Here is a 23,688-nt window from a genome sequence, read left to right as displayed (position 1 = left end):
TTACTGTGCAATGTTTAAAATAAATGACGACATATGTGTATGTTTATATCATAGATACCCCTGACGAAGGTTGATTACCGAAATGCATTGGGTGTGATGTAACTCGAATACCATATTGAAGACTCGAGATTCAAACAAAACTCATGTTTAGGCCCGGATAGGCAATCATGTAGTAATGTAACGCAGAAGTTTAATGAATTTCGGAACTTTGGCGTGACAATGAGATTTGGACAAAACTTGGAAATAAAATTGTTAAAACTTGGCATAACTATGGTAAAAGTGGATTATTTGGAACACTACAGTGTATACAGCTGTGCAACTCGCTATGACCTGCAAGTTGCGGGCCATTACAGATTCATGAACTTGAATATTGTGTGCAAAAGGAACGGAGCACACAAGAGTGCATGCACGCTAAATCGGATAAAATTAATGAACAACAAAGTAAAAAAACGAAGGGTGTGCTCCAGATACTTGTTTTGTTGATAATTACCGTTCCGTTCCAAACTGTCAGCACCCCGCCGATAAATCAAGATTATTCAGAAACCATATGATGGTCACGCCAAGGACTATTCATGAAGTCATCAGCATATAAGAATGGTGGATTATGCACGCGTCACTTTGACATTCAAATATGGGACATTTAATCACGAACGGATATTCCATAACAAGGATTATCATTTCATTATTATTTCATGTGAGGGGGGAATGTTCACGTTTAATTCTGTGATAAATTCTGAAGTTTGTTTGTGTTCACGGATACGATTGGGAATGGGATAGCAAAGGGGAGGGGTTACATTGACACGTGATGGATTGCACTAATGAGTTACAGGTGGTCAGGTAACTTTAAATAGAGTGGTTTTCTGGCGGACGGGTAAAATGAAGATCAGATATGGAGGGAGTGCTGTGGCAGGTTTACATCAGGTACGCACGAGAGCAACATGGGGATAAACTATGACCCGTCAGGGAATGAGGAGGAAGAGGGTTTGTAGACGCTGATTTATGTGAAAGAGGGGATAACATCGGGAGGTTTTAAAGTTATAAGACTGGGTAGGTCACAGTTTTTTGGGGGGTGGTTTGATTCATGTTGTAAGCAGGAGTTGGGAGGTTTGTGATTTATTGATTTCAGTTACGATGTTGCGGTATGATTATTATGAGCACGGAATAGATGGGGGGGATTAGAGATGTGTTGGTAACGGGGTGTTTTTGTTTACATCTAAAGTGGGCATATCATGCAAAGCTTATTATGAGTTACTGTGCAATGTTTAAAATAAGTGACGACATATGTGTATGTTTATATCATAGATACCCCTGACGAAGGTTGATTACCGAAATGCATTGGGTGTGATGTAACTCGAATACCATATTGAAGACTCGAGATTCAAACAAAACTCATGTTTAGGCCCGGATAGGCAATCATGTAGTAATGTAACGCAGAAGTTTAATGAATTTCGGAACTTTGGCGTGACAATGAGATTTGGACAAAACGTGGAAATAAAATTGTTAAAACTTGGCATAACTATGGTAAAAGTGGATTATTTGGAACACTACAGTGTATACAGCTGTGCAACTCGCTATGACCTGCAAGTTGCGGGCCATTACAGATTCATGAAATCTAAAGATTTGTCACTGTGGCAAAAAGTGTAGCCAAATTACAAAATAGAAGAGAAAAATATATATATAGGAAAAGTCAGAGCATATTAGGTGACAAATACCTAGAGAGAATAAAATGAGAAAGAAGGAAATAAAGATAAAATAAAATAAAAGAAGGACAAAAGAAGAAGTTGTCAGCACAACAAAGAAGAAGCAGCTTGTGTAAGAATTAAGTAAGATGTGATTAAAAGTCGTGAAACCAAGGAAACAACCCGATTATAGAAGCAGAAGAAAGTTAAAAAGACATGTGAAGCAGCTCGAATAAAAGAAGACCAATAGAACAAGAAGACAAAACCCATAATGTGTAAGGTTGGTTGATGTCATAATGCCGTATGACAAAATACAAGTATAAAAACCTAAAGAGATGTGTCCCCTAGCAGGAAGGAACACGAATTCATTCAATAAAATAGACACTGAGTAAATGATGTTGAGATAGAGAAACACATGTAAGACATACCTATGAGCAAAACAAGGTGCTTTGAAAGTCAGTAGCGTGGCTCAGTTCAAATTCCACGAAAGCGTATCCAATAGATAAAGAGTCCTGATTATAAGCATTCCTAGTCTGAAATATGAATGCAAAACAAATGTATATAAAATGGTGCTTCCACATATAGTGTATATATAAATGTCATACGTTATACGAAGAATCACTAATGGAGGCTCGACAAATGTTAGGAGTGGCTATCTAAAGATTCACAAGATTATTAATTACTGAAAATTACTGGGAACAAAATGCCATGAATAGTATATGACATAATATTAAGAATAAGAAATATATATAGTATCACTGACCGTGTTGCTAATAGATCCGTTCAATGTGATGAATTGCCAAAGCGTGACCAAAAGTTAATGAGCAAGAATAAAATATGTATAACTTGCTCTGAATCTGAAAAATGAAAAAATAAAAAGGGGGGAACATGTATTTGTGTCGTTGCAACTGAGTCCAAAGTAGTGCCTAAATGCGTTACGCTAATAAAATGGCGCAATTCCGCCAGTACATAACAAGATATAGGCGAAGCACAGTGACTCACCCCCTGGAGCCGAGTCAACAGGAGATCACGTAAGGGAGAGGAGGCACAGCGCAAGCAAACTTAGTCTAGAGAGTCAAAAACAAAACACACAAAAAAGACCCGTATTCCATTAGGCGCCAAGCTTGAAACATTGAGTCCATCATTATAGAATGGAGAGATATAAGTAAAACTAAACTAAAATGAAACACCCACCATGTCTCCAAGTGTGGGCCGGGATGTAGAGATACCGCGCATGATAACGTCAAACGTGCAGTGTTTTGAAAATCATTATTTAAGCAGTCGAAAGTGATTGGATCCCTGTCTACGTCATGGAGTCACATGATCGGAAACGAGTAAGGCGACAAAGGATTACATAAAAACAAGGACGCCATATTGTAACATATTTGTATGTCAATGCTAATCTAGTGTAGAAGATTCGGTAATATTGGTCAAAGATATATTATAATATATAATGTAATGTAATTATGTAAGACGATCAAAAATTGTGTGAAAACACAGACGCCATATTGTGACATGTTTATATGTCAATGTTGATCTAGTAAAGAAAATTAAATAGTGTTGGGCAAATATACATGATATTGTAGAGCCTCAGAAAGTTGTAACAGTATAGAATAGGTTATTAGAAAAATCAATACCGGGTTGAATATACATGATAGTGAATGTAAAGACAAGACGACATGTGAAAGTAAAATTGTTTACACATGTCAGTCATATAAGCAAACATGTGAAAGACTATGTGGTCGGAAATGGAAAAGTAGTTCCACGTTAAATTATGAAATCAAGGAGAGGAGGGAAGTAGAAAAACACAAAGAAGGGACAACATGAGCAGAGGAATACATCCTATTCGAGATGACAGAGAACATGATTACTAGATAAACATTATTTAACTTTGCAGATACATAAAGGCATATATGCAATAAATGATTTGAACAAAGAGACAGCAAGCATAGCTATATACAGTTAGTCTTTCAGAAAAACATGCATCTCTCGGTCAGTATTAAGTCCCACGTCAATGGATCTTAGTTTAATAAGCCATTTGCACTCTAACTTCCTGAGCGCTAAGATTGTATTCCCGCCTCTAGGGTCCCCAACCAGTTTGTCAATACCATGAAATTTAATGTTTAGTACTTTCGACAAGTTATGTTCAGCATTATAGTACACGGCTAGTGGGTAATTGATGTTATGATTGCGTATAGCCCTGATGTGTTCCTGAATACGCTCCTTTAAAGGTCGTATTGTGCTACCCACATAGATGCGTTTGCACTGGCATATGATGCAATATACAACAAATTTGGTATTACAATTCATAAAGTGTTTGATGTTGTAGATCTGATTAGTGTTATAGCTGAAACTAGTAGTCTTGTTGATTGTAAATTGGCAAACATTGCACATACAACATTTGTAAAAACCCTTGGGTTTTGTGGGTAACCAAGTGTTTACAGTTGGTTTCTCAGTATGAGTTGCCTGTGATGTGTTGAGGATGGTTTTGAGCGTCCTACCTCGCTTGTATGTGAACTGGAGCTTGGTTTTGATGTAAGGATCAAGGTCATGATCTAATTTAAGTAGATGCCAATGTTTATGGAAAGAACGATAAATCTCATTGCTGTGTGAGTTGTACTGAGTAATCACTTTAATTTGCTTCCTATTGAGTTGATTCTTTTTTCCTTTGCTGTTGTTTTTTAGAAGCTCTGTGCGATTTAGTCTGTTAATTCTGGTATGCGCTTTGTTAAGAATTTCGCTCTTGTAGCCTCTAGTAGAGAAGCGTTTCTTGAGATCAATGATCTCATGTTGAAAGACCTCTTCGGTGCTGCAATTTCTCCTCAAATGGGTCATCTCTCCAAATGGAATAGCCCTAATTTGGGATGCAGGATGTGCCCTGCTGGCATGTAAAACTGAATTGCATGCCGTGTTTTTCCGAAAAAGTTTTGTCTCAACCATGCCTTTGTCTGCAAACAATGTTACATCTAGAAAGTCTATCTGTTGTTTGCTTGAATTATGGGTGAATTTCAAGTTATACTCATTAGTGTTAAGATGACCGATGAACTGGTCCAGATGTGAATCTTTTCCACCCCATATAAGGAGGATGTCGTCAATATATCGACCCCAATACATTATATTGTTGGTCAAGTGTGATGGACAAGCTCTCCAAATGTGCTGCTGTTCGAAAAAGCCCATATATAAGTTGGCAAACGATGGAGAAAATCTAGCCCCCATGGCCACACCCGAGTGTTGTTTGTACCATGTGTCAAGATGTTTAAAGTAGTTATTGTCAAGAGTTAGTTTGGTACGGTCCAACAGCATCCTAGTGTGGTCATAAAGTGATGCGTCACGTTTGGAAAGGAAATAAGTTAAAGCTTCCATGCCTCTATCTACTGGAATGCTAGTGTATAAAGCATTTACATCAAGAGACACAAAGGTAAGGTCCTCTGTCCAGATGAAGTGTTCCAACTTGTTTAGGAGATCTTTAGTATCCTCAATGAACGATGGTAATTGACGTACAAATGGTTGCAAAAACATATCAATGTATTCCGATATGTGTTCGGTGGGTCCCCCTATGCCCGAAATAATAGGTCTACCTGGTGGCATTGTGATGTTTTTTTGGATTTTGGGTAATATATAGATGTAAGCTGATCTAGGTGTTGGATTAAACAGAAATCTATATTCAATCTCAGACAGAAGACCAGCAGAAGTCCAATATCGTAGTGTTGTTTCAATTAAGTCGGTAGTGGCTTGCGTCGGATTAGAGCAGATCTTAGTGTATCGTTTGTATCTGAAAGTTGTTTCTCAATTACGCCAAGGTAATAGTTATTGTCCAAGAGGACAATGTTACCACCCTTATCTGCTTCTTTGATAGTTATTTGTGAATAACTTGTCAACCCTCTCGTCTTTGGTTAGGTTGTCCCTAGTAATGCCTGGATGACGATGTGCTTTGCCCTCTAATAGATAGAGTTCATTAGTGACTGCTTTGTAAAAGTAGTCAATCAAATTGTCGGATGGTAATGTGGGAATAAATGAGGACTTGGGTTTTAGTCCACTATCAGTTTCAAGATTGGTGATGATATCCAGGTCTTTTATAATCTCCTCCATACTCGGGGTTATTGAGAGATCATCATCCAGTGACAAAAGCATATGTAAATTCTGTATGTCTTCAATCGTTTGACCACTGTTACTAGAAGTATAAATGGGTACGGGCCGCAATCGTTGTTGGTTGTCAAAAAACTTTTTTAATTTCAGCCGCCGTACAAATTTAAACAGGTCAATATGGACTTGAGTAAAGTCCGGTCTGGACATTGGACAGAACTTTAATCCCTTTCTAAGTACATTGAGCTCAGTGTTAGTCAATGACTGATTAGACAAGTTAACCATAGATACATCATCATCAATGTTTGGAGCAAGTGAATTACCACAATTTGAAACAGCATCATTCAAGAGGATCGCACCGGCACTCAATGTTTCTGCATTCGCGATACTGATCTTGTTACCCTTTTGCTTTCTTCTAGTTCTGTTGTTCCTTCCCCCCCGTCTAGTTCTTTTCTTCCCTTTGATTTCTGATTGTTGAATCCCACTCTGGTACCTTTCCTGTATCTTTCCAGTTCGGATAAAAAAGAGGAAGTAGAAGAGGTACCTGGGGCAACATTGCTGGTAATAGTGATAGGTGTCTTTTCACTTCTAGTTTCGCTAGTTTCGCTACTGATACTATAGAGGTCAGATTCGCTAATAGTAGCTTCAACATCTCTTCTTGTGTTATCAAGATCCCTGACACCAGCTCTAGGTTTTTATTCATCGAACTTTTTCGCAAACGTAAAGATGCGACCATTCTTGTAGTCGTTCTCATCCCTCTTAAGTTTGCGAATTTTTTTGTCACGAATATAGTTCTGATGTGCACTCAATACTTCTTTTAAGATTTTAAAATTCTTTTCAATAATTTCTTTTAAGTCTGACTTGTTAATCTCTTCTTCTACAAGTTCGATTTCTGCCATTAATTTTGATCTCTTCCTTTCTGCATGGCGGATGAGAAGGTCCATCATGCCAAATGATGAGGATGAGATCAAGTTCTCCCATTCCTGTAGTAAGTCAGGATCTAGATCCTCAAATGTTGGGAAAATAATCACGCGTAATCCTCTAGGTACCTGTTTTATTTCTATGTATTTTTTCAAAGTGGTAAGGTCCCACCATCTGGAGAGTTCAGATTTACGTTTTGATAAAAAGTTGTTTAAGTCCCTGAGGTTTTCCTTCCTTTGGAGCAATGCTAGTGGACTGTACACCATGTCCTGAAAAGATGTCATTGAAAATTCTTTCCCTTTCATCATCAAAACCTGCCATGATATGATATTTTGTATAGAGAAATAGTAAGATCAGAATAATTGCTTAGTCTGATCACGCCTCCAGAAATATTGAGTGCCGGTACCCACTGAATTAACAAATATATATGAAGGTAGTAGTGTTTCCAAATGGGGATGGACCGCACCTCAAAAAAAGTGTCAGAGCAAACAATGGAAGAAGCGTATATTATAGTGATTGTTAATGATGTCTACAGGGGTGCTTAGTAAGCCGAGACACTTACTACCCAAAAGTGCCGTAAGCAAATTGAGAGTACAAAATGCCAGAAATGATGTAGGAAAATTGGCTTTAGCAGCACATCCCATAAATGTAAAATTCAGTCATAGGTACTAGCCAAGTATTATGGACCAATAATATTACAGTAACTATTTTCAATACTGTTCCTAAAATATTTATCAGGATATCCAAACAGTTTACAGATGGTGAAATGAGAATCCGCCAAGATCTTGAGTACGTTGTTGATTGTGATGTTCTTTAATGCATGTAGAAAACGAATTGCAGCCAACACGTGTTTCGTCTGTACATAATTAGTACCATGACTTTTTCAAGGCTGTCATGCAGTAAGATATAAAAGAAAAGGAAAATATTGGAATTCATACTTTGAAGAATAATTACAAAATTGAATCCTATAGTACAAACATATATGACAAAAAGTATGTACAGTCCAAAAAGCATGACATATCCCCTAAGGTTATGTCAAATCTAAAGATTTGTCACTGTGGCAAAAAGTGTAGCCAAATTACAAAAACATGGGGATAAACTATGACCCGTCAGGGCATGAGGAGGAAGAGGGTTTGTAGACGCTGAGTTATGTGAAAGAGGGGATAACATCGGGAGGTTTTAAAGTTATAAGACTGGGTAGGTCACAGTTTTTTTGGGGGTGGTTTGATTCATGTTGTAAGCAGGAGTTGGGAGGTTTGTGATTTATTGATTTCAGTTACGATGTTGCGGTATGATTATTATGAGCACGGAATAGATGGGGGGATTAGAGATGTGTTGGTAACGGGGTGTTTTTGTTTACATCTAAAGTGGGCATATCATGCAAAGCTTATTATGAGTTACTGTGCAATGTTTAAAATAAATGACGACATATGTGTATGTTTATATCATAGATACCCCTGACGAAGGTTGATTACCGAAATGCATTGGGTGTGATGTAACTCGAATACCATATTGAAGACTCGAGATTCAAACAAAACTCATGTTTAGGCCCGGATAGGCAATCATGTAGTAATGTAACGCAGAAGTTTAATGAATTTCGGAACTTTGGCGTGACAATGAGATTTGGACAAAACTTGGAAATAAAATTGTTTAAACTTGGCATAACTATGGTAAAAGTGGATAATTTGGAACACTACAGTGTATACAGCTGTGCAACTCGCTATGACCTGCAAGTTGCGGGCCATTACAGATTCATGAACTTGAATATTGTGTGCAAAAGGAACGGAGCACACAAGAGTGCATGCACGCTAAATCGGATAAAATTAATGAACAACAAAGTAAAAAAACGAAGGGTGTGCTCCAGATACTTGTTTTGTTGATAATTACCGTTCCGTTCCAAACTGTCAGCACCCCGCCGATAAATCAAGATTATTCAGAAACCATATGATGGTCACGCCAAGGACTATTCATGAAGTCATCAGCATATAAGAATGGTGGATTATGCACGCGTCACTTTGACATTCAAATATGGGACATTTAATCACGAACGGATATTCCATAACAAGGATTATCATTTCATTATTATTTCATGTGAGGGGGGAATGTTCACGTTTAATTCTGTGATAAATTTTGAAGTTTGTTTGTGTTCACGGATACGATTGGGAATGGGATAGCAAAGAGGAGGGGTTACATTGACACGTGATGGATTGCACTAATGAGTTACAGGTGGTCAGGTAACTTTAAATAGAGTGGTTTTCTGGCGGACGGGTAAAATGAAGATCAGATATGGAGGGAGTTCTGTGGCAGGTTTACATCAGGTACGCACGAGAGCAACATGGGGATAAACTATGACCCGTCAGGGAATGAGGAGGAAGAGGGTTTGTAGACGCTGATTTATGTGAAAGAGGGGATAACATCGGGAGGTTTTAAAGTTATAAGACTGGGTAGGTCACAGTTTTTTTGGGGGTGGTTTGATTCATGTTGTAAGCAGGAGTTGGGAGGTTTGTGATTTATTGATTTCAGTTACGATGTTGCGGTATGATTATTATGAGCACGGAATAGATGGGGGGGATTAGAGATGTGTTGGTAACGGGGTGTTTTTGTTTACATCTAAAGTGGGCATATCATGCAAAGCTTATTATGAGTTACTGTGCAATGTTTAAAATAAGTGACGACATATGTGTATGTTTATATCATAGATACCCCTGACGAAGGTTGATTACCGAAATGCATTGGGTGTGATGTAACTCGAATACCATATTGAAGACTCGAGATTCAAACAAAACTCATGTTTAGGCCCGGATAGGCAATCATGTAGTAATGTAACGCAGAAGTTTAATGAATTTCGGAACTTTGGCGTGACAATGAGATTTGGACAAAACTTGGAAATAAAATTGTTAAAACTTGGCATAACTATGGTAAAAGTGGATTATTTGGAACACTACAGTGTATACAGCTGTGCAACTCGCTATGACCTGCAAGTTGCGGGCCATTACAGATTCATGAACTTGAATATTGTGTGCAAAAGGAACGGAGCACACAAGAGTGCATGCACGCTAAATCGGATAAAATTAATGAACCACAAAGTAAAAAAACGAAGGGTGTGCTCCAGATACTTGTTTTGTTGATAATTACCGTTCCGTTCCAAACTGTCAGCACCCCGCCGATAAATCAAGATTATTCAGAAACCATATGATGGTCACGCCAAGGACTATTCATGAAGTCATCAGCATATAAGAATGGTGGATTATGCACGCGTCACTTTGACATTCAAATATGGGACATTTAATCACGAACGGATATTCCATAACAAGGATTATCATTTCATTATTATTTCATGTGAGGGGGGAATGTTCACGTTTAATTCTGTGATAAATTCTGAAGTTTGTTTGTGTTCACGGATACGATTGGGAATGGGATAGCAAAGGGGAGGGGTTACATTGACACGTGATGGATTGCACTAATGAGTTACAGGTGGTCAGGTAACTTTAAATAGAGTGGTTTTCTGGCGGACGGGTAAAATGAAGATCAGATATGGAGGGAGTGCTGTGGCAGGTTTACATCAGGTACGCACGAGAGCAACATGGGGATAAACTATGACCCGTCAGGGAATGAGGAGGAAGAGGGTTTGTAGACGCTGATTTATGTGAAAGAGGGGATAACATCGGGAGGTTTTAAAGTTATAAGACTGGGTAGGTCACAGTTTTTTTGGGGGTGGTTTGATTCATGTTGTAAGCAGGAGTTGGGAGGTTTGTGATTTATTGATTTCAGTTACGATGTTGCGGTATGATTATTATGAGCACGGAATAGATGGGGGGGGATTAGAGATGTGTTGGTAACGGGGTGTTTTTGTTTACATCTAAAGTGGGCATATCATGCAAAGCTTATTATGAGTTACTGTGCAATGTTTAAAATAAGTGACGACATATGTGTATGTTTATATCATAGATACCCCTGACGAAGGTTGATTACCGAAATGCATTGGGTGTGATGTAACTCGAATACCATATTGAAGACTGGAGATTCAAACAAAACTCATGTTTAGGCCCTGATAGGCAATCATGTAGTAATGTAACGCAGAAGTTTAATGAATTTCGGAACTTTGGCGTGACAATGAGATTTGGACAAAACTTGGAAATAAAATTGTTAAAACTTGGCATAACTATGGTAAAAGTGGATTATTTGGAACACTACAGTGTATACAGCTGTGCAACTCGCTATGACCTGCAAGTTGCGGGCCATTACAGATTCATGAAATCTAAAGATTTGTCACTGTGGCAAAAAGTGTAGCCAAATTACAAAATAGAAGAGAAAAATATATATATAGGAAAAGTCAGAGCATATTAGGTGACAAATACCTAGAGAGAATAAAATGAGAAAGAAGGAAATAAAGATAAAATAAAATAAAAGAAGGACAAAAGAAGAAGTTGTCAGCACAACAAAGAAGAAGCAGCTTGTGTAAGAATTAAGTAAGATGTGATTAAAAGTCGTGAAACCAAGGAAACAACCCGATTATAGAAGCAGAAGAAAGTTAAAAAGACATGTGAAGCAGCTCGAATAAAAGAAGACCAATAGAACAAGAAGACAAAACCCATAATGTGTAAGGTTGGTTGATGTCATAATGCCGTATGACAAAATACAAGTATAAAAACCTAAAGAGATGTGTCCCCTAGCAGGAAGGAACACGAATTCATTCAATAAAATAGACACTGAGTAAATGATGTTGAGATAGAGAAACACATGTAAGACATACCTATGAGCAAAACAAGGTGCTTTGAAAGTCAGTAGCGTGGCTCAGTTCAAATTCCACGAAAGCGTATCCAATAGATAAAGAGTCCTGATTATAAGCATTCCTAGTCTGAAATATGAATGCAAAACAAATGTATATAAAATGGTGCTTCCACATATAGTGTATATATAAATGTCATACGTTATACGAAGAATCACTAATGGAGGCTCGACAAATGTTAGGAGTGGCTATCTAAAGATTCACAAGATTATTAATTACTGAAAATTACTGGGAACAAAATGCCATGAATAGTATATGACATAATATTAAGAATAAGAAATATATATAGTATCACTGACCGTGTTGCTAATAGATCCGTTCAATGTGATGAATTGCCAAAGCGTGACCAAAAGTTAATGAGCAAGAATAAAATATGTATAACTTGCTCTGAATCTGAAAAATGAAAAAAAAAAAAAGGGGGGAACATGTATTTGTGTCGTTGCAACTGAGTCCAAAGTAGTGCCTAAATGCGTTACGCTAATAAAATGGCGCAATTCCGCCAGTACATAACAAGATATAGGCGAAGCACAGTGACTCACCCCCTGGAGCCGAGTCAACAGGAGATCACGTAAGGGAGAGGAGGCACAGCGCAAGCAAACTTAGTCTAGAGAGTCAAAAACAAAACACACAAAAAAGACCCGTATTCCATTAGGCGCCAAGCTTGAAACATTGAGTCCATCATTATAGAATGGAGAGATATAAGTAAAACTAAACTAAAATGAAACACCCACCATGTCTCCAAGTGTGGGCCGGGATGTAGAGATACCGCGCATGATAACGTCAAACGTGCAGTGTTTTGAAAATCATTATTTAAGCAGTCGAAAGTGATTGGATCCCTGTCTACGTCATGGAGTCACATGATCGGAAACGAGTAAGGCGACAAAGGATTACATAAAAACAAGGACGCCATATTGTAACATATTTGTATGTCAATGCTAATCTAGTGTAGAAGATTCGGTAATATTGGTCAAAGATATATTATAATATATAATGTAATGTAATTATGTAAGACGATCAAAAATTGTGTGAAAACACAGACGCCATATTGTGACATGTTTATATGTCAATGTTGATCTAGTAAAGAAAATTAAATAGTGTTGGGCAAATATACATGATATTGTAGAGCCTCAGAAAGTTGTAACAGTATAGAATAGGTTATTAGAAAAATCAATACCGGGTTGAATATACATGATAGTGAATGTAAAGACAAGACGACATGTGAAAGTAAAATTGTTTACACATGTCAGTCATATAAGCAAACATGTGAAAGACTATGTGGTCGGAAATGGAAAAGTAGTTCCACGTTAAATTATGAAATCAAGGAGAGGAGGGAAGTAGAAAAACACAAAGAAGGGACAACATGAGCAGAGGAATACATCCTATTCGAGATGACAGAGAACATGATTACTAGATAAACATTATTTAACTTTGCAGATACATAAAGGCATATATGCAATAAATGATTTGAACAAAGAGACAGCAAGCATAGCTATATACAGTTAGTCTTTCAGAAAAACATGCATCTCTCGGTCAGTATTAAGTCCCAGGTCAATGGATCTTAGTTTAATAAGCCATTTGCACTCTAACTTCCTGAGCGCTAAGATTGTATTCCCGCCTCTAGGGTCCCCAACCAGTTTGTCAATACCATGAAATTTAATGTTTAGTACTTTCGACAAGTTATGTTCAGCATTATAGTACACGGCTAGTGGGTAATTGATGTTATGATTGCGTATAGCCCTGATGTGTTCCTGAATACGCTCCTTTAAAGGTTGTATTGTGCTACCCACATAGATGCGTTTGCACTGGCATATGATGCAATATACAACAAATTTGGTGTTACAATTCATAAAGTGTTTGATGTTGTAGATCTGATTAGTGTTATAGCTGAAACTAGTAGTCTTGTTGATTGTAAATTGGCAAACATTGCACATACAACATTTGTAAAAACCCTTGGGTTTTGTGGGTAACCAAGTGTTTACAGTTGGTTTCTCAGTATGAGTTGCCTGTGATGTATTGAGGATGGTTTTGAGCGTCCTACCTCGCTTGTATGTGAACTGGAGCTTGGTTTTGATGTAAGGATCAAGGTCATGATCTAATTTAAGTAGATGCCAATGTTTATGGAAAGAACGATAAATCTCATTGCTGTGTGAGTTGTACTGAGTAATCACTTTAATTTGCTTCCTATTGAGTTGATTCTTTTTTCCTTTGCTGTTGTTTTTTAGAAGCTCTGTGTGATTTAGTCTGTTAATTCTGGTATGCGCTTTGTTAAGAATTTCGCTCTTGTAGCCTCTAGTAGAGAAGCGTTTCTTGAGATCAATGATCTCATGTTGAAAGACCTCTTCGGTGTTGCAATTTCTCCTCAAATGGGTCATCTCTCCAAATGGAATAGCCCTAATTTGGGATGCAGGATGTGCCCTGCTGGCATGTAAAACTGAATTGCATGCCGTGTTTTTCCGAAAAAGTTTTGTCTCAACCATGCCTTTGTCTGCAAACAATGTTACATCTAGAAAGTCTATCTGTTGTTTGCTTGAATTATGGGTGAATTTCAAGTTATACTCATTAGTGTTAAGATGACCGATGAACTGGTCCAGATGTGAATCTTTTCCACCCCATATAAGGAGGATGTCGTCAATATATCGACCCCAATACATTATATTGTTGGTCAAGTGTGATGGACAAGCTCTCCAAATGTGCTGCTGTTCGAAAAAGCCCATATATAAGTTGGCAAACGATGGAGAAAATCTAGCCCCCATGGCCACACCCGAGTGTTGTTTGTACCATGTGTCAAGATGTTTAAAGTAGTTATTGTCAAGAGTTAGTTTGGTACGGTCCAACAGCATCCTAGTGTGGTCATAAAGTGATGCGTCACGTTTGGAAAGGAAATAAGTTAAAGCTTCCATGCCTCTATCTACTGGAATGCTAGTGTATAAAGCATTTACATCAAGAGACACAAAGGTAAGGTCCTCTGTCCAGATGAAGTGTTCCAACTTGTTTAGGAGATCTTTAGTATCCTCAATGAACGATGGTAATTGACGTACAAATGGTTGCAAAAACATATCAATGTATTCCGATATGTGTTCGGTGGGTCCCCCTATGCCCGAAATAATAGGTCTACCTGGTGGCATTGTGATGTTTTTGTGGATTTTGGGTAATATATAGATGTAAGCTGATCTAGGTGTTGGATTAAACAGAAATCTATATTCAATCTCAGACAGAAGACCAGCAGAAGTCCAATATCGTAGTGTTGTTTCAATTAAGTCGGTAGTGGCTTGCGTCGGATTAGAGCAGATCTTAGTGTATCGTTTGTATCTGAAAGTTGTTTCTCAATTACGCCAAGGTAATAGTTATTGTCCAAGAGGACAATGTTACCACCCTTATCTGCTTCTTTGATAGTTATTTGCGAATAACTTGTCAACCCTCTCGTCTTTGGTTAGGTTGTCCCTAGTAATGCCTGGATGACGATGTGCTTTGTCCTCTAATAGATAGAGTTCATTAGTGACTGCTTTGTAAAAGTAGTCAATCAAATTGTCGGATGGTAATGTGGGAATAAATGAGGACTTGGGTTTTAGTCCACTATCAGTTTCAAGATTGGTGATGATATCCAGGTCTTGTATAATCTCCTCCATACTCGGGGTTATTGAGAGATCATCATCCAGTGACAAAAGCATATGTAAATTCTGTATGTCTTCAATCGTTTGACCACTGTTACTAGAAGTATAAATGGGTACGGGCCGCAATCGTTGTTGGTTGTCAAAAAACTTTTTTAATTTCAGCCGCCGGACAAATTTAAACAGGTCAATATGGACTTGAGTAAAGTCCGGTCTGGACATTGGACAGAACTTTAATCCCTTTCTAAGTACATTGAGCTCAGTGTTAGTCAATGACTGATTAGACAAGTTAACCATAGATACATCATCATCAATGTTTGGAGCAAGTGAATTACCACAATTTGAAACAGCATCATTCAAGAGGATCGCACCGGCACTCAATGTTTCTGCATTCGCGATTCTGATCTTGTTACCCTTTTGCTTTCTTCTAGTTCTGTTGTTCCTTCCCCCCCGTCTAGTTCTTTTCTTCCCTTTGATTTCTGATTGTTGAATCCCACTCTGGTACCTTTCCTGTATCTTTCCAGTTCGGATAAAAAAGAGGAAGTAGAAGAGGTACCTGGGGCAACATTGCTGGTAATAGTGATAGGTGTCTTTTCACTTCTAGTTTCGCTAGTTTCGCTACTGATACTATAGAGGTCAGATTCGCTAATAGTAGCTTCAACATCTCTTCTTGTGTTATCAAGATCCCTGACACCAGCTCTAGGTTTGTATTCATCGAACTTTTTCGCAAACGTAAAGATGCGACCATTCTTGTAGTCGTTCTCATCCCTCTTAAGTTTGCGAATTTGTTTGTCACGAATATAGTTCTGATGTGCACTCAATACTTCTTTTAAGATTTTAAAATTATTTTCAATAATTTCTTTTAAGTCTGACTTGTTAATCTCTTCTTCTACAAGTTCGATTTCTGCCATTAATTTTGATCTCTTCCTTTCTGCATGGCGGATGAGAAGGTCCATCATGCCAAATGATGAGGATGAGATCAAGTTCTCCCATTCCTGTAGTAAGTCAGGATCTAGATCCTCAAATGTTGGGAAAATAATCACGCGTAATCCTCTAGGTACCTGTTTTATTTCTATGTATTTTTTCAAAGTGGTAAGGTCCCACCATCTGGAGAGTTCAGATTTACGTTTTGATAAAAAGTTGTTTAAGTCCCTGAGGTTTTGCTTCCTTTGGAGCAATGCTAGTGGACTGTACACCATGTCCTGAAAAGATGTCATTGAAAATTCTTTCCCTTTCATCATCAAAACCTGCCATGATATGATATTTTGTATAGAGAAATAGTAAGATCAGAATAATTGCTTAGTCTGATCACGCCTCCAGAAATATTGAGTGCCGGTACCCACTGAATTAACAAATATATATGAAGGTAGTAGTGTTTCCAAATGGGGATGGACCGCACCTCAAAAAAAGTGTCAGAGCAAACAATGTAAGAAGCGTATATTATAGTGATTGTTAATGATGTCTACAGGGGTGCTTAGTAAGCCGAGACACTTACTACCCAAAAGTGCCATAAGCAAATTGAGAGTACAAAATGCCAGAAATGATGTAGGAAAATTGGCTTTAGCAGCACATCCCATAAATGTAAAATTCAGTCATAGGTACTAGACAAGTATTATGGACCAATAATATTACAGTAACTATTTTCAATACTGTTCCTAAAATATTTATCAGGATATTCAAACAGTTTACAGATGATGAAATGAGAATCCGCCAAGATCTTGAGTACGTTGTTGATTGTGATGTACTTTAATGCATGTAGAAAACGAATTGCAGCCAACACGTGTTTCGTCTGTACATAATCAGTACCATGACTTTTTCAAGGCTTTCATGCAGTAAGATATAAAAGAAAAGGAAAATATTGGAATTCATACTTTGAAGAATAATTACAAAATTGAATCCTATAGTACAAACACATATGACAAAAAGTATGTACAGTCCAAAAAGCATGACATATCCCCTAAGGCCATGGTTCCCAAAGTGTGCGCCGCGCCACCCCGGTGCGCCGTAATGAGGAGCCAGGGGCGCCGCGACCACAATGTGACAATGTGAACTCACCCGCAAAAACTGGGGACATGGTTTGTCCCAAGAGGCGCACTGCCGCCATGCGTGCGTACGTATACGCGTCGTATGCAGTCTCCATTACTCATACGCAGCTCGGTCGTTTGCAGGAAGTTAATGCTGCCGTCTTCTGCCTCCCGCCGTCTTCTGCCGCCCGCCGTCTTCTTGTAGGACCCTCTTCCAACATCAGGTAAGTGAAGTTGTTGGGACTGTCTTGGGAGGGATTCCTGTGGGTCCTGTTAAGACTTATTTGTTTCTTTAATGCGTTTTTGTATAGCGCGGACTTTACCCGAAGCGAAGGTGTCAGAGAGCTTCACAATAGATAGGGACGTAAATCTGCATCGGGCCACGCGTGCGAATGAACTTGGCGGTCTCATCACATTCCTTAATTAATTTATTAGCAGAAAATTCAGTGTTTTTTTATCTTTGCCTGCTGTGGAAGCTGTCTAGGGATAGAAGCAGGTGAAGAGAAATGTTCCGCAAAAGCCTGCAGCCTTCCCACCTCAAGTGAAGCATTCAGTCTTCATTGTTCGCTCCCATATGCAGATGCACGGATACGCGACATATCCGTACCAATTAACCTTTCACGACTCAAGCGAAGTATCCTGGACTAAATGGAATATTCTCCCATTGCACCTTTAATGATCCCTTTCAGTTGACTTTTGTTAAAAGCCATTCTTATTCAATGTGCGAGCTGAACCCACCTCCATACAGTATATCCAAATGTCCTTTTTCAAGACACTCCATTCATTCTGCTGCTCTGATTACAACGCTGGCCATTTTTCAATTCTTCTGTCGTTTCTTTTCTTCTCTACTCACACGCCTTCAAGACTCAACTCTAAAGGTTTGCAAGAAAGACTTAGAACGAATTGATAGCACATATTCTTCTGAAACATGAAACTGAAGAAAGAAACCAATTGTTCTGTAAAGGCACATTACCTTTTTGTTTACCTTGGATTTTCACTTTTGAACGTCAGGTTTGATGACCATTTCAGCATGATGCCCTTGCTTTACCAAGAACAGCTCTTATATTTTCCCATTTTTGAGCATGGTGAAATAAAAACAAAAACAAGGTTGGTCCTTAGCTCTCCATTTCCTTCCCATTAGTTGTGTTTCACTGTAAGTTACTGCTAAGGCGTTTTATCGGACTCTCTTTGAAATATAGAAACTAATGTCTACCAAGGGACACTGGAGAAAGATAGCCCAAGGCAGGTCTAATTTCTCAAAATGAAGGCTCTTTATTATGTAACAGGCATATACCTGACAGGGGAACAAAGGTTTCAATTTATGCACTGTAGAAAGGCTCACTTCCATGCAAGTTGCACTGCTTGAAAGCGAGAATGTTATTGCAGTTTGAAATAAATTCAATATCTATTTAAAGCTGATGTCAGTTATGGTCATATTTTAAAACAAATTATAGCAATGCATTTTCAGAAAGTTAGTTTAGACAGATCTTTGTAGGTATATCCAGTTGATTCAGCTACATAAGCCACATTATAGAAATATTTTAACTATACGAATTCTGTTTACACTTAGGGCTAGGCAAAGTAAAGATACTAAGGAGAACAATTACAAGTGAGCCTGTTACAAAAACGAACGTTACGTTACATGAGGCAATAGTTACAATTGTGCAAGTATCAAGAGCAAATAAAATACTAGAGGTAGCAAACGATACGATATAAAAGGAAAAAGTGACGTGTGCAGGCCTTTTATTTATGTGTTCAAAAAACCTGCAATAATAAAAGGCATTGTCATTTACAATACCAATAGGTCAGTGGTTCCCAAAGTGTCCCTGCCTAGTCCTGCTGGCCCTGCCTGCCTCAGCTGTGCCTGGCTCTCTGTCCCGGCCTCGCCCTTTTGACCCCAGCTGCTGCTGCACTAAATCTGAGACCCACATCTGCTTCTCTCTTTTAGCCTTCTTTTTCACCTCTGTCTCTTGCGATTTGCACCTCTTTTCAGTTTTCCCTTTCTGTGCCTTTGGCTTTTCCTCTCGCCACCTTCACCTTTTGCCCCTTTTGTCACCTTTAAGGCCGTGGTTCCCAAACTGTGATCGACATTTCACCAGCATTATTTTTACTGTAAAAACGACGCACGTTAAAAATCTGACATAAAATGTAAGCCAAGCCAATGACTTCTCTCAGAGAGAAGAAGGCCTTGGCTTGGCTTACATTTTATGTCCGATTTTTAACGTGTGCCGTTTTTACAGTAAAAATAATGCTGGTGATACGGGTGTAAAATGTAGGTTGGGCAGAAGATTCGGCAAGACTAACCTCTGCTTTTAGTACCCACACATATCTCTCTCATTTGAGTGTATGGTAGAATCACGATGGAACTGGCAAAATGAATTTTGCTTGGTGATCTGCATGGTAAATGTTCTGTGCAGCAGGCATATCAACCCTCTGCACTACCTAACCAAGAATAACAACTTTGAGTCAAAACTTCTATTAGGCACAACTCTGATCTTGCCTGGGAGAACATTAATCACCGTAGCTTTATTGACATTTTAATTGCTGCCTGGACACTGCTAGAGGCCAGAAACGGGGCAGCAGGTGCATTTACGCCCCTGTGCGAAGTCAGCACCCGGTGTGGTGGCACCGGTCGCACCTCCCTAGAGCCGGCCCTGCCTTCACTTTTATGAGTGACGCTATGAAATGTATTAAATGCATCTGAGAGAGAGTGGTTATGGAGACTGTTGAAGGGTAGTAGGGAGGGCATCTGTGTCGGAGGTGGTCATTGTGAGGGGGAGCGCCAAAAAACATTGGCACGGGGCACCACCAGTTCTAAAGCTGGTCCACCCAGGAATCCAGCACTGTTTGAACTAAGTCAGCGTTGCTCATGTTTTCTATTGTTGGTTGCAACCGCTGCACTAAATTGCAGAAAACTTTGCATTTGCCATTTTATTTGACCTTAGATTTCGTGTAAAAACTGAATGCTCTTTCTGTCTGTGCGGGGTGCCAATAAGAATAATAAGTCCAAATGGTCACCATCATCATGGGCTACTATAGCAAAATAACAGAAATAACAGATCCATCATTAGGCGGAGAATAACTTTAGTTCTACTTCTACTTGTCTTACCTGGATGTTTTGTACTTCAGGCTTATTATTCCGTGGAGACTGTGGATGAGACCCGCAAGAAACCTGAAAATACTTCAGCAAAAGAAAAGAAAAGACGGCCAGGAACTTTACAGATAGAAAGACCTTTCTTTATGTATTTTGTATATTCTTCTCAATCCGAATAATTACGACGAGAGGAACTGATTCCCATCTTTGATTGACAATGAAGAGATTTCTAATGTCAAGTTCGTCTGAGCAAAGTGAAGTTGCAGGTTCTTCTGACAAAAAAGAGGACGGGAAACGAAAGGCCAAGTACAGAAAGTACGATGACAGGTATTTGGATTATGGTTTCACGTGTGTCCAGGTTAATAACGAGGACCGTCCTCAATGTGCAATTTGTTTGAATGTTTTGGCTCTGGAATCCATGCTTCCAAGTAAACTTAAGCGACATCTTGAAAGTCTTCACCCAAATGTGGTCGGAAAGCCAAGGGAATTTTTTGTAAGAAAAGTTGCAGAAGCCAAACTACAAAAGTCCACTTTCTCAAAACAAACCAAAATTAATAGTAACGCCCTCCTGTCTTCATATAAAGTGGCCTATCTAGTTGCACAGAGTAAAAAACCCCACACAATTGCAGAAGAGCTGATTTTGCCTGCTGCTGTTGAGATGGTAACAATCATGCTCGGCGATGATGCGGGTAAACAGCTGCTGAAAGTGCCTCTTTCTAATAATACCATCAGCCGGAGGATAAATGATATGGCTGAAGATATTAACGAGCAGCTCATCTGTAATCTAAGAGGCAAAGACTTTGCACTCCAGCTGGATGAGGCAACAGACAACCACAAAGACACCCACCTTATTTGCTATGTCAGGTTTCTATACGAAAAACAAATTGTTGAGGATTTGTTGTTCTGTAAAGAAATCAAAGGTGGAACTACAGGTCAAGACTTGTATGCGGTTGTGGATGATTTTATGCAACAGAATCAAATTGACTGGGAGAGATGTGTTGGAGTTTGTACAGATGGGGGCCGTTCCATGGCAGGATGCTACCAAGGACTTCAAGCTCGCATACGATCTAAAGCTCCTAATGCTGTTTGGACACACTGCATAATTCACAGAGAAGCACTGGCAGCAGGAAACCTCAGTGAAGAACTGCATGGTATTCTGAAAATTGTCATCAGAGTGGTAAATTATATTAAAACAAGACCATTGAAAGCAAGATTTTTTGCTAAACTGTGTGAGGACATGGGTGCGGAACACTCATGTCTCTTGTTCTACAGCAGTTCTCGGTGGCTGTCTCTAGGTAACTCCCTGCTTAGGGTGTATGAACTGAGGAATGAAATATACTCGTATCTACATGATGATGAACATTGTTTTGCTGACAAGTTTATTGATGCAGACTTTCTAATACAAATGGCTTTTCTTTCTGATCTATTTGAAAAACTGAATTCACTGAACAAGTCCTTGCAAGGCAATAATACTAACATCTTGCAACTGTCAGACAAAGTTTCAGGCTTTAAGAAGAAAGTGATCCTTTGGAAAAGTAGTATAAGCAAAGGTGACTATACATGTTTTCCTTCATTGGACCAGTTTCTGCAGGAGAATGAGATGGTGTTAAAGGCGGAACTGAGGACCGTTTTTGTTCTGTATTTGTCTCAACTGCGTTTTTACCTTGATAAATATTTTCCAGAGGATGAAGTGGAGCCAATAAAATGGGTGAGAGACCCCTTCAATGCTGAGATACCTCAGCATTTCAGCAATGAGGAAGCAGAACAGCTTATTGATGTTTCAAGTGACTCAACATTGAAAGTAAGGTTCCAGTCTCAGTCACTGCTTGACTTCTGGTGCCAAGCTGGTGATGAATATCCAATGATAAGCAAGAGAGCCCTGCATGTTTTGATCCCTTTTGCTACTTCGTACCTTTGTGAAGCTGGTTTCTCAGCAGTTGCAGTGATAAAGTCTAAATATAGGGCAAAAATTAACCTTGAAAAAGAAATGCGTGTTGCGATCTCGAAAATAACTCCAAGATTTCAGGAGTTATGTAAGGAAAAACAAGCACATCCATCTCACTAGGATTTGTAAGGTCAATTTCAGACTCTGTTGTTTTACCTGTCCATTGAAAAGATATTTTATTGTATAGAAATTTTTGAACTATTGTGCGGTTAAAAAAAGTTTCATGGAAACATATTTGGCTATTAATCTTGTATCGCTTCACACTTAACAAATTTTTATTAAACAGCTGTTATCTTCGTATTTTGTTACAAATATGATTATAATACCTTCATTGCATCCCAATTAATTTAAGGAAGACAACAGGAAGTACTCCCGAGGTCGGGCTTACATCCCCCTCCCACCCCACCCCCACCCGCCCACCCGGAAAAAAATGGTGGGGAGCCACGGCCAACTGCCAATTAGGTCAAGGGAGCCACGGGTCAAAAAAGTTTGGGAACCACTGCCCTAAGGTTATGTCAAATCTAAAGATTTGTCACTGTGGCAAAAAGTGTAGGCAAATTACAAAAAAGAAGAGAAAAATATATATATAGGAAAAGTCAGAGCATATTAGGTGACAAATACCTATAGAGAATAAAATGAGAAAGAAGGAAATAAAGATAAAATAAAATAAAATAAAAGAAGGACAAAAGAAGAAGTTGTCAGCACAACAAAGAAGAAGCAGCTTGTGTAAGAATTGAGTAAGATGTGATTAAAAGTTGTGAAACCAAGGAAACAACCCGATTATAGAAGCAGAAGAAAGTTAAAAAGACATGTGAAGCAGCTCGAATAAAAGAAGACCAATAGAACAAGAAGACAAAACCCATAGGTGCCGATTACGATCCTTGAAAAACCGGGTACGAACCGTCGGACGGAGCATATTCTCCGTCCGACGCGTACCCGGTCGTAACAATATACAAACATGGAATTACGATTCGCACGGAAACTCAATATCCGTACGAATCGTACAAAACCCCGACTGACGAAAATAAACATACAAATGCGATCCGGGAAAGCGCCGACGTGACGTCGGGACGCACGCAGCCTGCCATTCACGAACCAGGAATTACGATTTGCACCGACGTCATCCCGCACGGACAATATTTTCCGGCTGCCAAAAACTGCCGGGAAATCAGTACGACGCGAACAAGGAGTACCTGTACGCGACGGACAGACATGGACCCGAACCTACGTGTCATCCCGGCCCTCATAGCAGTCGACCTCCTCTACAGGTTCGGACGCAGATGCCGCAGAAGGTCAGAACAACTAAGGGAGGGGGGAAAGGGGGGGGGGGCAGGACCAGGGGCAGGCCACAAAACCCCCACCAAAGTCACACAGCACACATGCCCTGGACATACCTGACCTCCAGGCCCTGGTCACTTCGAGGGGGTGGGGGCGTGTCCAGCAAAGCCAGCGTCCGCCACAACGGAAGTGCCTGACGACGCGAACCGGCAACACAACAATACAGGTACGTCCCGTACCCACGCCTTAAGAGCGTGGGTACGAGTC

The 23,688-nt window shown here is 39.2% G+C and overlaps 2 protein-coding genes and 1 long non-coding RNA gene across 3 annotated transcripts in view; 1 reads left to right on the top strand and 2 right to left on the bottom strand.

The window, feature by feature from the left end:
* The window catches only part of LOC146865554 (baculoviral IAP repeat-containing protein 1-like), a 1,189,967-nt gene extending 1,187,045 nt beyond the window's left edge, over positions 1–2,922 (bottom strand). The window contains exons 1-4 of the mRNA XM_085632369.1: positions 2,874–2,922; positions 2,682–2,746; positions 2,443–2,536; positions 2,108–2,212 (exon numbers count right to left, since the gene is read on the bottom strand). The gene's annotated coding sequence lies outside the window, so the exon portion shown is untranslated. The remainder of the gene's footprint in view (positions 1–2,107; positions 2,213–2,442; positions 2,537–2,681; positions 2,747–2,873) is intronic.
* Positions 2,923–7,458: 4,536 nt separating this feature from the next.
* Positions 7,459–12,252, bottom strand: LOC146865553 (uncharacterized). Its single transcript, XR_014976653.1, has 5 exons — positions 12,204–12,252; positions 12,012–12,076; positions 11,772–11,865; positions 11,437–11,541; positions 7,459–7,572 (listed from the first exon to the last, which is right to left on the bottom strand). It is a non-coding gene; the product is annotated as an uncharacterized LOC146865553 (long non-coding RNA).
* An 8,163-nt stretch (positions 12,253–20,415) lies between these two features.
* LOC146865552 (zinc finger BED domain-containing protein 5-like) overlaps positions 20,416–23,688 on the top strand; it is a 42,597-nt gene continuing 39,324 nt past the window's right edge. Inside the window, exon 1 of the mRNA XM_085640163.1 lies at positions 20,416–21,282. Coding sequence (XP_085496289.1) covers positions 20,416–21,282 — 867 coding nt within the window. The remainder of the gene's footprint in view (positions 21,283–23,688) is intronic.

Source organism: Triturus cristatus, chromosome 2_1, assembly GCF_964204655.1.
Source record: "Triturus cristatus chromosome 2_1, aTriCri1.1, whole genome shotgun sequence".
NCBI classification, from domain to species: Eukaryota; Metazoa; Chordata; class Amphibia; order Caudata; family Salamandridae; genus Triturus; species Triturus cristatus.
The sequence above is the reverse complement of the archived record's forward strand: the minus strand, read 5'-3'. Positions and strand labels throughout refer to the sequence as shown.